This window comes from Manis pentadactyla, chromosome 16 (assembly GCF_030020395.1).
Source record: "Manis pentadactyla isolate mManPen7 chromosome 16, mManPen7.hap1, whole genome shotgun sequence".
In the NCBI taxonomy this organism is placed as follows: domain Eukaryota; kingdom Metazoa; phylum Chordata; class Mammalia; order Pholidota; family Manidae; genus Manis; species Manis pentadactyla.
The window spans coordinates 72,307,706-72,321,463 of NC_080034.1; the positions used below are offsets into that span (position 1 = coordinate 72,307,706).

General features: G+C 46.9%; 1 protein-coding gene across 1 annotated transcript in view; it reads left to right on the plus strand.

Moving 5' to 3' along the window:
- The first annotated feature begins 10,910 nt into the window (after positions 1-10,910).
- Positions 10,911-13,758, plus strand: part of DCDC2 (doublecortin domain containing 2) — a 144,061-nt gene continuing 141,213 nt past the window's right edge. The window contains exon 1 of the mRNA XM_036876999.2: positions 10,911-11,345. Within this exon, the coding sequence (XP_036732894.1) occupies positions 11,056-11,345 (290 nt within the window). The 5' untranslated portion in view covers positions 10,911-11,055. The remainder of the gene's footprint in view (positions 11,346-13,758) is intronic.

A 13,758-nucleotide genomic window follows, 5' to 3' on the forward strand; every position in this document is an offset into this window, starting at 1 on the left:
TCACTGTGGTCCTGCCTCCAGCCGCATCCTGCTGGGGCTCCTCCTGCGGCTGAGCCGTCGTTCACAGGCTCTTCCAAACATTGGAAGGTTAGTGGTGCTTTTCATTCACCACATTAACTCAGCTTCATTCCACTCTAAGACCTACAGGCCTGTGCACTTTCCCAGAAGGAAGGAAATGGGTATAGCTACTAGGCATAAACCAGAAACTCTCTAGAGCAAACTAAGTGTGAACTAAAGGGGTGGTGATAGGCTAGAATTGGCACTCCTGGAATCACAGTTCATGGATATTATGAGCTGATTTTTGAACCCCTCAAAATTCATCTGTTGACACCCCAACCCCCGGTATCTCAGAATGGGACTCTATTCGGAGCGAGGTCTGTGATAGGGCGATTAAGTTAAAAGTTATGGCTGGCGTCATAAGGAGAGATTAGGACACAGACACGCATGGAGGGAAGGCTGTGTGAGGACGCAGGGAGAAGACAGGCGTTGGCAGCCGCCGGGGAGGCCTCCGGAGAGAGCAGCCCCAAGGACCTCGGTGCCCAGCTTCCAGCCTACAGAGCCGTGAGACATCCGTTTCTGTCGTTGAAGCCGCCCAGGTGGAGCAGCTTGTCACGGCCGCTGAGCAGACTAATGCCATGCAAGTGTGGACAGTCTGTAAGAGTGGTCCGTCCATCACGCCGCCTCGCTGCAGAAACTCTGAGGCTGTTCTCTTCTTTTAAAATGTAAATTATAATATTTTATCTACATGTAGACTATGTTGGCCTCAGTATTATCATCATGTATTTTTTATAGTTTTTTTCTTATCATACTCAAAAAGATGTTTTAGAATACGGGAAATTGGTCAATTGAAGGTTTTTTTATGATACAGGAATTAGAAAAAGAATAGGCAGTCTTTCAAAAATATAAGAAGCACTACTATTTATAATTACCTGTGCTTAATGCGCGACAGGTATTATCTCCTTTACTTCTCCCGATACCCTATGAAATCGGTACTAGTGTCCCTCCCATTTTACAGATGGAAGGACTGTGGGCATCGAGAGGGTCAGGAACATGCCCCATGTGCGGAACCAGAATCCAGGGCATCTGAAGTTGGACTTTAGATCCCACTCCTCTAACCACTAGTTTCTCTGATTTAAAATGAAGTGCCTCTCACATACGTACTAGGACATACTGTAGTTCTTAAATGCCAGTTCCTGAAATAATAGCCAAGGAAATCTTTTAAAAATACTTTCAAATTCCTATAAGAATCAAGGGGGATCCAGAAGCCTTGTCATACCTCTGGAGGGCTTTCTACTTCCTGCCTTCAAAAAAAAAAAAGTCCCTTTGGTGGAGGTTAGAAGACAGTGAAGAGCCTGTGACATTAGGTGAAAATGGGGCAGAAATTCGAGATGGGGAGGCACCAAAGGTGAACTTGCCTTTAGCCCCCACCTTTGCTGAGAATTGGATTGGAGGCCACTTACACCTGAAGAGAAACTGACCACTCCCTGGTCCTAACTTGTTGAGTTCTACTGCAGGTGAGAGGAGAATGAGGGAGTGCTAATAGGTGTGCGTGTGCGTGTGCGTGTGCATGTGCATGTGTGTGCATGTGTGTGTGTCTTCCCAAGATCTACTTGATCTCAGTTGAAAACAAGCCTTTCTTTCCTCCTTTTTCTTTCTTCTCTTGTCCTCTCCCTTCCCCCTTTCATTCCAGGGTATCCGGTTGAGTACTGGTAAGTACAAGAGAGGGAAGCAGAGGATGGAGATGGGTGGAAGGAAGGCAGAGTATCAGCTAGTATTACCATAGAAACAAGAAATAGTGCTTTGCCCAGAGTAGCTTCTGGGCTAGTACTTGCTAATGGTCGAATGATGAATGAATGAATGCATTACGCAGGTAGCTAAGGTCCAGGACTGGAGATCAGAGCCAAAATGGGCAGGCTCATAGGTTTGCATGAAGGGCCTTTTTACAGAAGGGCTCTCAGGGTGGCTGGTAAGCAGCCAGGTGTGGGTTAATATAGAAATCAAGTGTAGAAATCAAATGTATTTTGGTTTGGAAGATGCCAGGCAGCTTCCCCCTGACTCCACAGGGGAGCTCTGATGTGTACTGCCTGTAGTTTGTGCCTTAGAATATATGACCTGATTATTTTTCCTTTAATTCCGGATAAGTGATCAAGAACAGAACAAACAAGACCAAAACAGTTTCTGTGACCTAATTGCCCTTGCTATTGTTTCAATACCTTGTAAGACGTCGTGAGGATTAAGTTTACAGTTAGTTAATTAAGTCCCCCACACAGAATTCTATTGTTAAAATGTATTTCCTCAATAAATACGAAGGGTGCCCTCTCAGCACCACTCTTGCGCTGTTACGCCTTGAGTCCCCTGGCTGGTCCTTTCAGATCTTCGATATCTCATCACGTTTCCTCCCTTGTCTGTGGGTCAGAAGCAGGGAGGGACCGACACCAGGTAAGGGTGTGATGCCAGGCAGCTTTCACCTGTCTCCACAGGGGAGCTCTGATGTGTACTGCCTGGAGTTTGTGCCTTAGAATCAGCCTGACCTAAAGCAAGGGACCTGGGCTTTCACCCCCTTGCCCCGGGCAGGCACAGGGCGAGGAACAATGAGTAGGTTTGGGATGGAGGTGGTTGGAGGTTGGGAGAGAAAGATGAACCCTCAGGAACTCTGCTCTTTGCCAGTTCAGATGGTGCCACTCCTGTGGCCTGAAGGCTCCCTATGAAGAATGACAGGTGTGGCACACAGACGCCAGGTGTGGGATGCACACAGGATCACTGGGACCCAAGAGGGTCTGGGCTGAGCACCCACAGTGCCTATCTCAGGCAGGGCTGGATTCCCTCTGCTGTGTGGTCCCTGCTGAGCCTGGCCAGTCCCTGCATGTGTAACACCTAGGATTGACCACGCTCGTCTGCACAAAGGAAGGAAGATTTACCTTTTAAAAAAGACATTTATTCGGTGCATAGTGTATTCCAGGCATTTCTCCAAACATTATACATTCATGATCTCTCCCAGTCCTCCATGGGTTGCGTTTTGTTGCTCATTTTGTGGATGAGAAAACTAAGGCTGAGAACAGTTAAGTAACAAGACTGTCTTGCCAATGGGTTTCAGCCCTGGGCAAGTTTGCTATGGATTCAGTGTGACCAAAGAAATCGACAGCAAAACGTTCTTGGGGTGAAAGGGTTATACCCAACTTTATTTCCAGGTGGCAGGTCAGTCATTAAAATCCCATTCACTCAGAGCGAGTCTGCATGCCACAAGCTGGTCTCTGCCTCTGGGACCCTCTGTCTGCACAGCTGTCCTCTGGGCCCCTCTGTCCTCACAGCCATCCTCAGGGTCCCTCTGTCTGCACAGTCATCCCCACACAGCCATCCTCCCGGCCTCTCTGCACAGTTATCCTGCACAGCTGTCCTCCGGGCCTCTCTGCACAGTCATCCCGCACAGCTGTCCTCTGGGCCTCTGTCCTTGGCGCTGCCACCACTCCAGCCTCTGCTCTGCTCTCCTGCAGCCTTGCAGCCCTGCCACTGTGTCATGCCCACAGTACTGGGTGGAGTTCTTTTTATAGAGTCAACAGCCATGTATTGCCCACAGGTGTGCAGTGAGCTAGTCAACCACGGCCAGGTGAGAATCTGGACCACAGGAACTCTCATTTTATCCACAAAGACCCATGGAGCTATGATTCAAAACGAGGTTACGAGTATCATGCATAAACAAAACAACACAATCAGTCTATTTTGAAGTGCAATGATACTTTCAGTGAAGCAAGTTAAAATCAGTTTTGAGACCATTTTTGTGAAACAGATTTGAATCTTTAGTAAGGTTTAAATAATTTGCTGAATGCACTGCTATGTGCTTGCATTTTAAGATATATCTGTACTCAGCACTTTCCTTCATTTCTCTCATAATGAAAGTGTATCATTACCAATACTTATTGAGTGAGGCTATTTCAGAGGTCACACTCTCTGTCACCTGGAATACGTGGCTCCTGGTTGCACCTGTATGCAATTTCGTGTGGGGAAAAGAGCGTCCTTCAAGAGCAAAGTTTTGTCTTCTCTGTGGCAGCTACACAGACCGTCTGACATGTTTATTGACTCCAGTGAATTTGACTGTACTAGGAAACCTCAGGCAATTTTTTCTTCCTTACTGTGAAATAATTGTCTAGAGTCAGGAATCCTCCAAGGGCCTAGTTAAATGCCTCCTGAAGGCAAGGGGCGCTGCTGAATCCCTCTGAGGGTTTCCGTGGTTTACAAGTGGCTGTACTGGTCAAAGGGTGTCATCCCAGTCCCGCCTCTTGCTCCGGGGACTTCTGGCGGAGAGTTGGTGGGGCCGTCGGAGTCGTGTCGCTGCGTCTCATCGTCTCTGCATGAAACTGGCTAATGCAGGGTTGTTTTCTCAGCCTGAAAAAGCCCACTGACAGTTAAAACAGTCCCCGACTTGTCTTTCCAGCGTCACTGGACTCTGTTTATCCGCATATCCCCTCTCGCTCCGTGTCACGGCTCAGCCCCGTATTTCCCCGGCCGTATCAGGCCAGAGCGCAATGCCGGCCGAGGTCGGTAAGGCGCCGCTCGGCAGGCCCGCGCTTCCCACGGGGTGAATGTGCGCCCACCCGCTGGAAGCGCCCCAGGCACTTCCAGGGGTCCCCAGGGAATGCGCTCTCGCACGGGTGTGGCTCTGACAGGCCCCTCGTGCCCCGCCCTGGCTCCCTGGGCCGCGGCCTCCCAAGGCACCTGTCGCCTGTGAGGCTGGGTGCTGGCGCGGCGCGCGGTCAGTCCGCGGGGCGCAGCCAGGGAGGCGTGGCCAGGGCAGCGCGGCTCCCGCTCCGGAGGCTTCTTCTCTTGCCCCCCGCCGCCCATACGCATTTTGTACATGGCGTGAGAGAAGGGCGTCTGCAGAATTTACCGCAGAGTAGTTCCTTCAGGCTTTGTGGATGGCCATGCTCCTGGGGGCTGGAGCCAACCCGTGAGAGGCCTCCCTTCTGGGAGCCCATCCCCACCCCCGGCCTTCCCTGCTGGGACCACATTTGCTTCTCTCACTCCTTGAGTTTTTCTACCAGGAATGCCTTAGTCCTCATAAAAGCACCTTCCTGGTGCAGCCATCTAACAGGCCGGCCACATCGCTCAGATAGATGAGAGTCCCCCCGTGGCTGTAGCCGAGACCCGCACCAGGACCCTTGCTTCCCGTGCCCTGTGCCTTCTCCATCGTGCCCGGCCTTCCCTCCTTCCTCTCTCCTACCCCTTTTTCTCTCTCCTTCCACACGCATACATGGAGTGCTCATTCACTCGCTTTGTGCCAGCATGGTGTAAGCACTTCAGAGTGGTGACAAATAGTGTCCCACCTCCTGGACACCCTAAGGAGTGGCAAGTGCTACAGGCAGGAGGTAGAACAGGTGCTGTGACAGTGATGAGGGAATGCTTTATCCAGGGTTATTAAAGCCCTTCTGGTGACGGGAACGTGTAGCTGAGAGCTCATGGCAAGAAAGACCCAGCAATACACAAAGCATTTCATGCAAAGAGCAGCATTTTAATCTCCAGTCATATTGCACGTCACAGCTGGCCACATAGCTTCCTTGTCCCTCAATATGTAAGAAGTGGGCTTTTGTACTGAACCCAGCATGATTGGCCTGCCCTGCTCACCTGGGCATGACTCTGGGGACCACGGTGAGCAAGAGCCTGTGAGTGACCTCGTCTCAGAGGCCCTCAGGCGTAGGGATACTCCCTTTGGGGCCAAGCCGTATTCCCAGCTCACTGCATTCTAATGGGGCCTCTGGGCTTATGGTTTTCAGGTTTTCTAGCCTCATTCAGGGAAGTCCCCATCCAGATGCAGAGCCACAGTGAGAAGGCGGTGGGGGGGTCCACATTCACCTTGTCAGGGAATTCCGGCTTCCATAAAATTAAGCTCTAGAAGACAGAGAGGGCATCTCCAATTACTATGGGCCATTTCTGATAGAGCAGAACATAAACCCTGGACTCCCCAAGATTGCTAAGTGCCTCAGGGAGTGATGGTCTCCCATTCAAATCCTCAGAAGGGGACGCTGGGCTCCTGTCAGGCTGCCTCCCTGACTTGCCCTGGCTTCCAGGGGCCTCCCTGATGGACTGTCTGTGCACCTCTGTCCTTCGCCACAGAGCCCCAGCAGACGGGCCTGTCTGAGCAGGTAGAGTTCTTAATAGCATAAAATTCACTATTTTAACCATCTTAAATTCAGTGATTTTTAATGTATTCACAGTATTGTACAAGCATCAGCACTAATTGCAGAACAATTCCAAAACCCCAGAAAGAAACCCTTTACTTCCCAATTTCCCCTTCCCCCATCCTATGGTAAACACTAATCTACTTTCTGTCTCTATGTATTTACCTGTTCTAGACATTTCATATAAAAGGAATCATACAATATGTGACCTTCTGTGTCTGCTTCTTTCACTTACAATGTTTTCAAGGTTTATCCATGTTGGAGTATGTATCAATACTTCATTCCTTTTTATGACTGAATAATATTTCACACTATGGGTATAACATCTTTGTCGTGTATCCATTCATCAGTTGATGGGGTTGTTTTCACTTTTTGGCTGTTATAAATAATGCTTTTATGAACATACTGTACACATTTTTCTATAAATGTTTTCAATTCTCTTGGGTATATACCAAGATAGAAATGGAATTTCTGGGTCATATGGTATACTATCTCTAACTTTCTGAGTAACTGCCAAATTGTTTTCCAAAGAGGCTGTCCCATTTTACATTCCCACCAGAAATGTATGGGGGTTCTAAATTCTCCACATCCTTACCAATACCTATTTTTTCTGTTCCTGATGTTTTTTTGAACTATCTTAACTGTCTTTGTGGGCATGAAGTAGTAGCTTCCTTGCCCTTTAGTTTTTGTGTGTCCCTTGTAAATAATATAGAGCTGAAGTTTGTTTTTGTTTCCTTGTCTGACAACCTTTTTCTTTATGTGATGCATTTATTTAATTTCTTGTACTGTGGTTACCAACTTAACTGGATTTATTTTTAATCACATAATTTTGTGCTTATTATGTCATATTATTTGAAAATTCTTTTTCTTTCAGATTAATATTCTTTTTCTTTTTCCTCATTCTACTTTTCTCCATGTCTCAGTTTGTAAGTTCTATTCAGCATGTCTATTTTTTAAGTGGTTACCATGGATATTTTATTTATTTATTTATTTACTTAATTTTGGTATCATTAATGTGCAATTACATGAGCAACATTATGGTTACTAGACTCCCCCCATTATCAAGTCCCCACCCCATACACCATTACAGTCACTTTCCATCAGCATGGTAAGATGCTATAGAATCACTACTTGTCTTCTCTGTTATACTACCTTCCCCATGCACCCCCCCTACATTATGTGTGCTAATCATAATGCCCCTTTTCCCCCCTTATCCCTCCCTTCCCACCCATCCTCCCAGGTCCCTTTCCCTTTGGTAACTGTTACTCCATTCTTGGGTTTCTGTGAGTCGCTGCTGTTTTGTTCCTTCAGTTTTTACTTTGTTCTTATACTCCACAGATGAGTGAAATCATTGGATACTTGTCTTTCTCCACCTGGTTTATTTCACTGAGCATAATACCCTCTAGCTCCATCCAACACCATAGATATTTTAACATACATTCTCAACAATATCTCAAGTTATCATGATATTTTACCTTCTTTCACAAAAACAAAATATTCTTATACTTAAACTTTGATCATTCTCTCCCCCATTTCATGCTATTATTTTCTAGTATTTTTGTTCTAACTGTATCATAAATCCCACACGAGGTGTTATTGTTTCATGTAGTGATTCAAAGCATTTGCCACATAGTGAACAATGTCTGTGTTCATCATTCCCTTTTGCTTTTCTACTATTATTAAAGATCAATTTATATGACTAAACTAAGTTCTTAAGAACTTTCTTTAGTGGATTGCTATTGTTGGCAAATGTTCTTAATTTGCACTCATTCTTGAGAAAGAACATTCTTCTAGGTTCAAATTCCACATTTACAATTGTTTTCTCAACACGTTGAAGATCTTATTCTAATGTCTTCTAATTTTTATTGTTGCTTTTGAGAAATCTGCCATTAATCTAATTGTCTTTCCTTTGTAGATAGATAATTTGTTCTTTCCCACTAGCTGCTTTTAGGATCATCTTTTTGTATATTTTAATGGCAGATTCACTTCAATGTATGCAGGCGGTGATTCTTTGATTTTATCCTGCTATAGGCTCATTGACTGAATATGAGGACTCGTACTTTTCAACAATTCAGGAAAACTCTTCAAATAACGCCTCTGCTCTGTTATATCTATTTCTCCTTCTGGGAGTTTGATTAGAGATATGGTAAATAGTCTTACTTTAGCCTCCAAACTTTCTTTGATATTTTTTATTTGTTCATCTGGCTGTGCTGTATAACTTTTTTGAATATGTTTTCTAGTTCAGTAACTGTCTGTGGATGTGACTAATCTGCTATTTAGCTTCTCCATTGAGTTTTTAATTTAAATTATGTTTTTCATTTCTAGACATCCTATCTTATATATATATTTTTTAATTTGTTCATTTTTAAAATCTATCGTTACTTACTCATATTTTCAATCATTTTATTTCTTTAAACATACTACATGTAATTATTTTATGTTCTGTGTAATTTCAGTACCTTAACTCTTTGAGATCCTTTTCTCTATTGTGTCCTCAGGCTTTCATTCACGGCCTGTTTTCTTATAAGTTTTATGGTTTTTGACTGTGAGTCCATGTTCCTTGGAACATTATCTGCAGAAATTATTTATAGACTGAGTAGAAGTTATGTTCCCCCAGATAGGATTTGTCATCTGAGAGAATTTCCAAGCCAGATCACTGTAAATTTAATCCTCTGCTTTACATTTTTTTTTAGATTCAGAAGATCTACTGGGTTATTAGGTTATCTAGTAGATATATTATCTATTGAGTTATTAGGTTCAGTGGCTACCTGGGAGTGAACTGTGTGATTAGGCATTATCAGGGGGAAATCCCCTAATCCCTCCCTTCCATTTTTGCTTTTAGCACAAATTAAAATAAGCATGTCTCCCTGCTGTCCTTGCTCTGTGAAGAGGGTCAGTTCTTGTTTGCTGTTACATCTATGGCATAACTCTGAGGTTCCAGATTCACACGGGTATTCTTCCTAGCCTGTTGTCTGGGGGATGCCCTACACCCACCTCTTAGCTATTAGCACAACAGTTCTAGGTCACCAGGGCATCAGCACATATATTTAGGTTAAAGTTCATTTCTGGGCTTACTTATCTCCCAAGATTTCTGTTTTTACTCATCTTTCGACTTTTCTGAATTCTTTTCATTCTTGTGAAATTGGCAGTGTGTTTAAAAAGAAAAGATTTAAACGTTTTTTAATCCAGCATTTTTTATTGTTTTAGAAGGAGGGTAATTCAGGACATTTAGCAAACCACACATGTATCCCACAGTATCTAACACAATGCTGGGAACATCATTCGGTCCTTTAGGTGCCTCCCTTGTTCCTTCCTCCTTCATGTCTGTACCACCCACTCTCAGATTAATCCACTTAACAAATATTTATTAAATGCCTGCCTTTATCATGAAACTGAGTGCTGGAAGATCCAGACAAGATAATATTCCCTCTGGTAGTGCAGACTGAACAGCAGCTCTCTGGGTGAATTCTCCCAGCGCCCCTTTTCTCTGCCTCTGCACTTGCCATTTTGCTGTTAGGCTTTCAGATCACACCCTAGAGAACTGCAAAGTTTCTCACTGATACCAAATCTCTTAATGAAATCGTATGTTTTTCAGAGGAAGTAAATAGTAAGCCAGAGAAATGTCATGTTTGGTTCACGTAGAATTTAAAGATAAGTAGCTATAGGTTTCTTTGGAGTTTACTTTATGACAGGAAGCAATACAAAAACAAAAGAAGGTTCAATGTTTGTTATTTCAGGAAATTGTGATTACTCATCTCACACTCTAAATGGCAATAACTCAGCTAAGGTAGGAAACTGTGCTTTGTATTAGCTCTTAACTCTTTAGGTATGTGGGACTGTATAGAAAAAACATTTTTACTAAGCTCTTTAATTTCTGAGCAAGGAGCCACACCTTATCATTTTGTATTGGGCCCGGTCAGGAGGCAAGGGAGTTGGGTGGTCTGGGGATGGCTTGATTTTCTGCCTTCCACCCTGCAAAACAGGTATTCTGGCTCAACTACGGGATGGGGTATTTGCTACAGTTCTTTCCCCATCCATGCCCTTGGCCTGTGTGCTCTGCACAACGAACTCGCAAAATTTCCCACCTCTCTCTTCCCTCTGTATTAGTCTCTTCTCTTTGGTCATCTTTTGCAAACTTACATTTCAAGGCACTGATGAATTAGTAAGTAAACTTAATAAAAATGTCTCTGCCCCAGATCTCAATGTCCTTCAGACGGGTGCACGTGGTGATGAAGCCGGTCCTGGAATCACCGGGAACCAGGAAGGAATTTTCGCCTGTGCCCGTCAGAGGAAAGAGCGAAGCGTGCTGCCCGAGCTCTCCGCGTCTCCCCGACCTTCTCGGGGCCCCCTCCGCCCAGCAGCGCTCCGAGGCCCCCCAGCCTCCTCGCCGCTGGTCCCGGCCGGGGCGGGCAAAGCCAGGGACCCGGCCCGCCGGCGGAGCCCGCACAGCAGGGCTCGGGGCGGGCGAGGGGCCCTGACGCTCGGCTGCCCTGTCTGTTTCTTAGGCTGTGACTTTCCGCAGAGCATAACCTGGGCAATTCCAGCCAGAATCTTCATTGCTTTAATTCGGGGAGCCGGAGGGAAAGGAATTAAGGTCTGGAAACACTGACGCAACCGTGACGTGAGAATCTAGCGTTTCTCCCGCTTTACCCTTGGCGGGCGCACGCCCGAGCGCAGCACCCCCCGCCCCCGCGCTTTGAGCCCCGCGCGCCTACGGCGGCTCCCCCGGCTCCCCGCCGCGCCCAGAGCGCTGATTGGCTGCGCGGGCGGAGCCGGGAAGGGCGGGCCCTGCAGGCCGGTCTCCGTGGCCGCGGCCGTTGCCCCGCTTCTCCCGGGGGCTGGCTCCGCAGGTCGGTGCAGGAGGCGGCCGCGGTCCGCAGGGAGGATGAGCGGCGCCCGCGCCAGACCCAGCCTGCAGGCGCAGCCGGCCGTGAAGAGCGTGCTGGTGTACCGCAACGGGGACCCGTTCTTCGCCGGGCGCCGCGTGGTGCTCCGTGAGAAGGGCTGCAGCTTCGACGCCCTGCTGCGGGAGGCGACGCGCGGCGTCCGGGCGCCCTTCGGGGCCGTGCGGAACCTCTACACCCCGCGGGCCGGGCACCGCGTCCGGAGGCTGGAGCAGGTCCAGAGCGGGGCCAGCTACGTGGCCGGGGGCCGGGAGGCCTTCAAGAAGCTCAGGTGAGCGCGGGTGCCGCCTCCCAGGGCGCGCTCGGCGGAGGGCCTGGCCGACCGGCAGCGGGGACGGGACCCCGCGGGCGGCGGTGGCCCGGCTGCGCGGCCTTCTCCGCCCCTTCCCGGCCGCCCCGCGCGCGGACCCGGCCTGACGGCTGAAGCGCCTCAGAGTCCCGGCTTCCCCCGGGTGGCGCTCGGAGGCGCGCGGCCCGGGGCCCCGTGTCCGCGCGCCGCCCCGTCCCGGCCGGGCGCCGCCCGCGGGCCCCGTGAGCGCGCAGGCCGCCGCGGGCGCTGAGGAGAGCAGACGGGACTCCGTCGGGCGGCAGCGGGGTGCTCGTCCCCTGGTAACCCAGGGTGCAAAGGAGCAGTTCAGCTGCAGCCCGCGGAAGTTAGGGGGAGCTCAGTCGGAGATACTTCTGGACGGGGGCGGTAGAACAGGTGGAATTTAATATTCCGCAGGGTGGTTTTGCAGCTTTACCCAGGTGTGTTTCCCATGATAGAACCTCACCCATCTCAGTGGTTTCAGTGTATTCACAGAGCTGTGCAGCCAGCACCGTAGGCTAGCAGAGCATGACAACGTTCACCCCCCAAAAGGACGCGGTGCCTCCCACTTCCCCTTCTCCCGCCCCTGCTGACTGCTCGCCCGCGGTCCGTGGATCTGAGTGCTGGACACTGGCCGGCGTGGAATCCTACAACGTGTGGGGCTTCTTCCACTTAGCGTAGCGTTTCCCAAGCCGGGTCCGTCGGGTAGCAGGGGGGGTCAGTGCTCCGCCTTCACTGCTAATCGTGCTCCTGGGGACGTACCGCTTCCAGTGGGTGGGTGCCTGGCCTGCTTCACCTTGGCGGTTGCGAATAATGCTGCTGTGAGCACCTGTGTATAGCTTTTCATTTCTCTTGGGTATATACTTAGGAGGGAATTGCTGGATCCCGTGGTAACTCAGTATTCCATGGTTTAGAATATGATAGTTTAATTAAAACTCAGCTTGGGCCTCAGGATAGCAAAAAATATCTTCACCATGAAATATATGCCTGTGAATTCCGATTTTAACTGCGTAGAAATTTTTTTTCCAAATATCACTAAAGTCCGTCACGCCCTTCCTTTCTTAAATTTAAGCTGAGTTCTAGTCGTCTTGCCTTTTGCTACACCAAACATTCCTTTTGTGGGAGTTGAAGGCTGTATTTGGATTTATTTTTCCCTTCCCTTTAACTTCCTTAAACTTCCTTTAGTGTGAGTTCTCTAATTTTAGAAAGGAACTAAATGAGAAGGTGTACTTCAGAGAAACTTAGAACTGAAAACTGAAAACCAAGAGACTTGAAACGTTCTTAAAGCAGCAATGTTTATTAGCTCCCTATCCTTGTACCAGCACTTGACTCAGCTAGTTAGTTTCTTAATACAGAAATTCCTGCCTCACAGTGCTGTAGAAAGTAAATGGTATGGATGTGAACGTGTTCTGTAAACACCAAAATGTTATATGAATGGAAAGCATCTCTGTGTCCGGTTCGTTTCATCATTTGCTTTATTGATTTTTTTATTGACTAATTTTCATATAAAGCAATTTCATGGGAATGGAACCCTGCTTCAGAGACTATTAACGGCTCCAAAATTGTAGGCTCACTCTATTTAGGAATTCGTTTTCTCTTTTGTTTATTTGGCACTATCAATTTGAAAGAAAAAAACAGGTACGGTTCCAAACCAAACAGAAAGTACACTTGAAATCACTCCTTATGTATGGGAGATTTGCATGGCTATTTTTCCTTTGAATTCTCACACACAAAAAATTAAGTTTGTTATAACAGTTTCCATGGTTAGTTTTCCACGCTGACAGATGAACAGTTTATTTGTGTTAAAGTAGTAGTATTACGGTTATAATGATGAAAGTCATGAAGATTTAAGTGCTGAATGTATCTGAGCTTAGCAGTTGTTTAGTTTCACTATGTAACAGATGAAGCAATTGCCAAAAAACAAAAGAAAGCTCAAAAGATATTGAGGGTAATTCATGTCCTTTAGAACCTAAATGATGTTGGGGAAGATGGCAATGGTGAAAAATATTTTTCAAATGAAAATGATCAATTTCTTCAATTTCCTTTGCTGAGCCTTTTTCTAATAGTTTTGAAACCACGATTAAACCACAGGTATCTATTAAACCTTTATTTTATAGCAGAGAATTCTAGAGACCATTCTATTCATGGTCATAATTTAAGTGCTGGATTTATACTTATTTTTTATATTAAAACATTTATTTAGCACCTTCTGTGTATGAAGCACAGTGGAACCGGATCACAGTGATGGATTTGCAGGTTGAAGTTGACAGAAGTATAACGTTTTCCGGTTGTGCTTATACTATAGCTAAAGAACGATCACTAGTTAACATCTGTAGCAATTAATGATGGAATAATAGGGGTCTCCAGAGGTTAACTA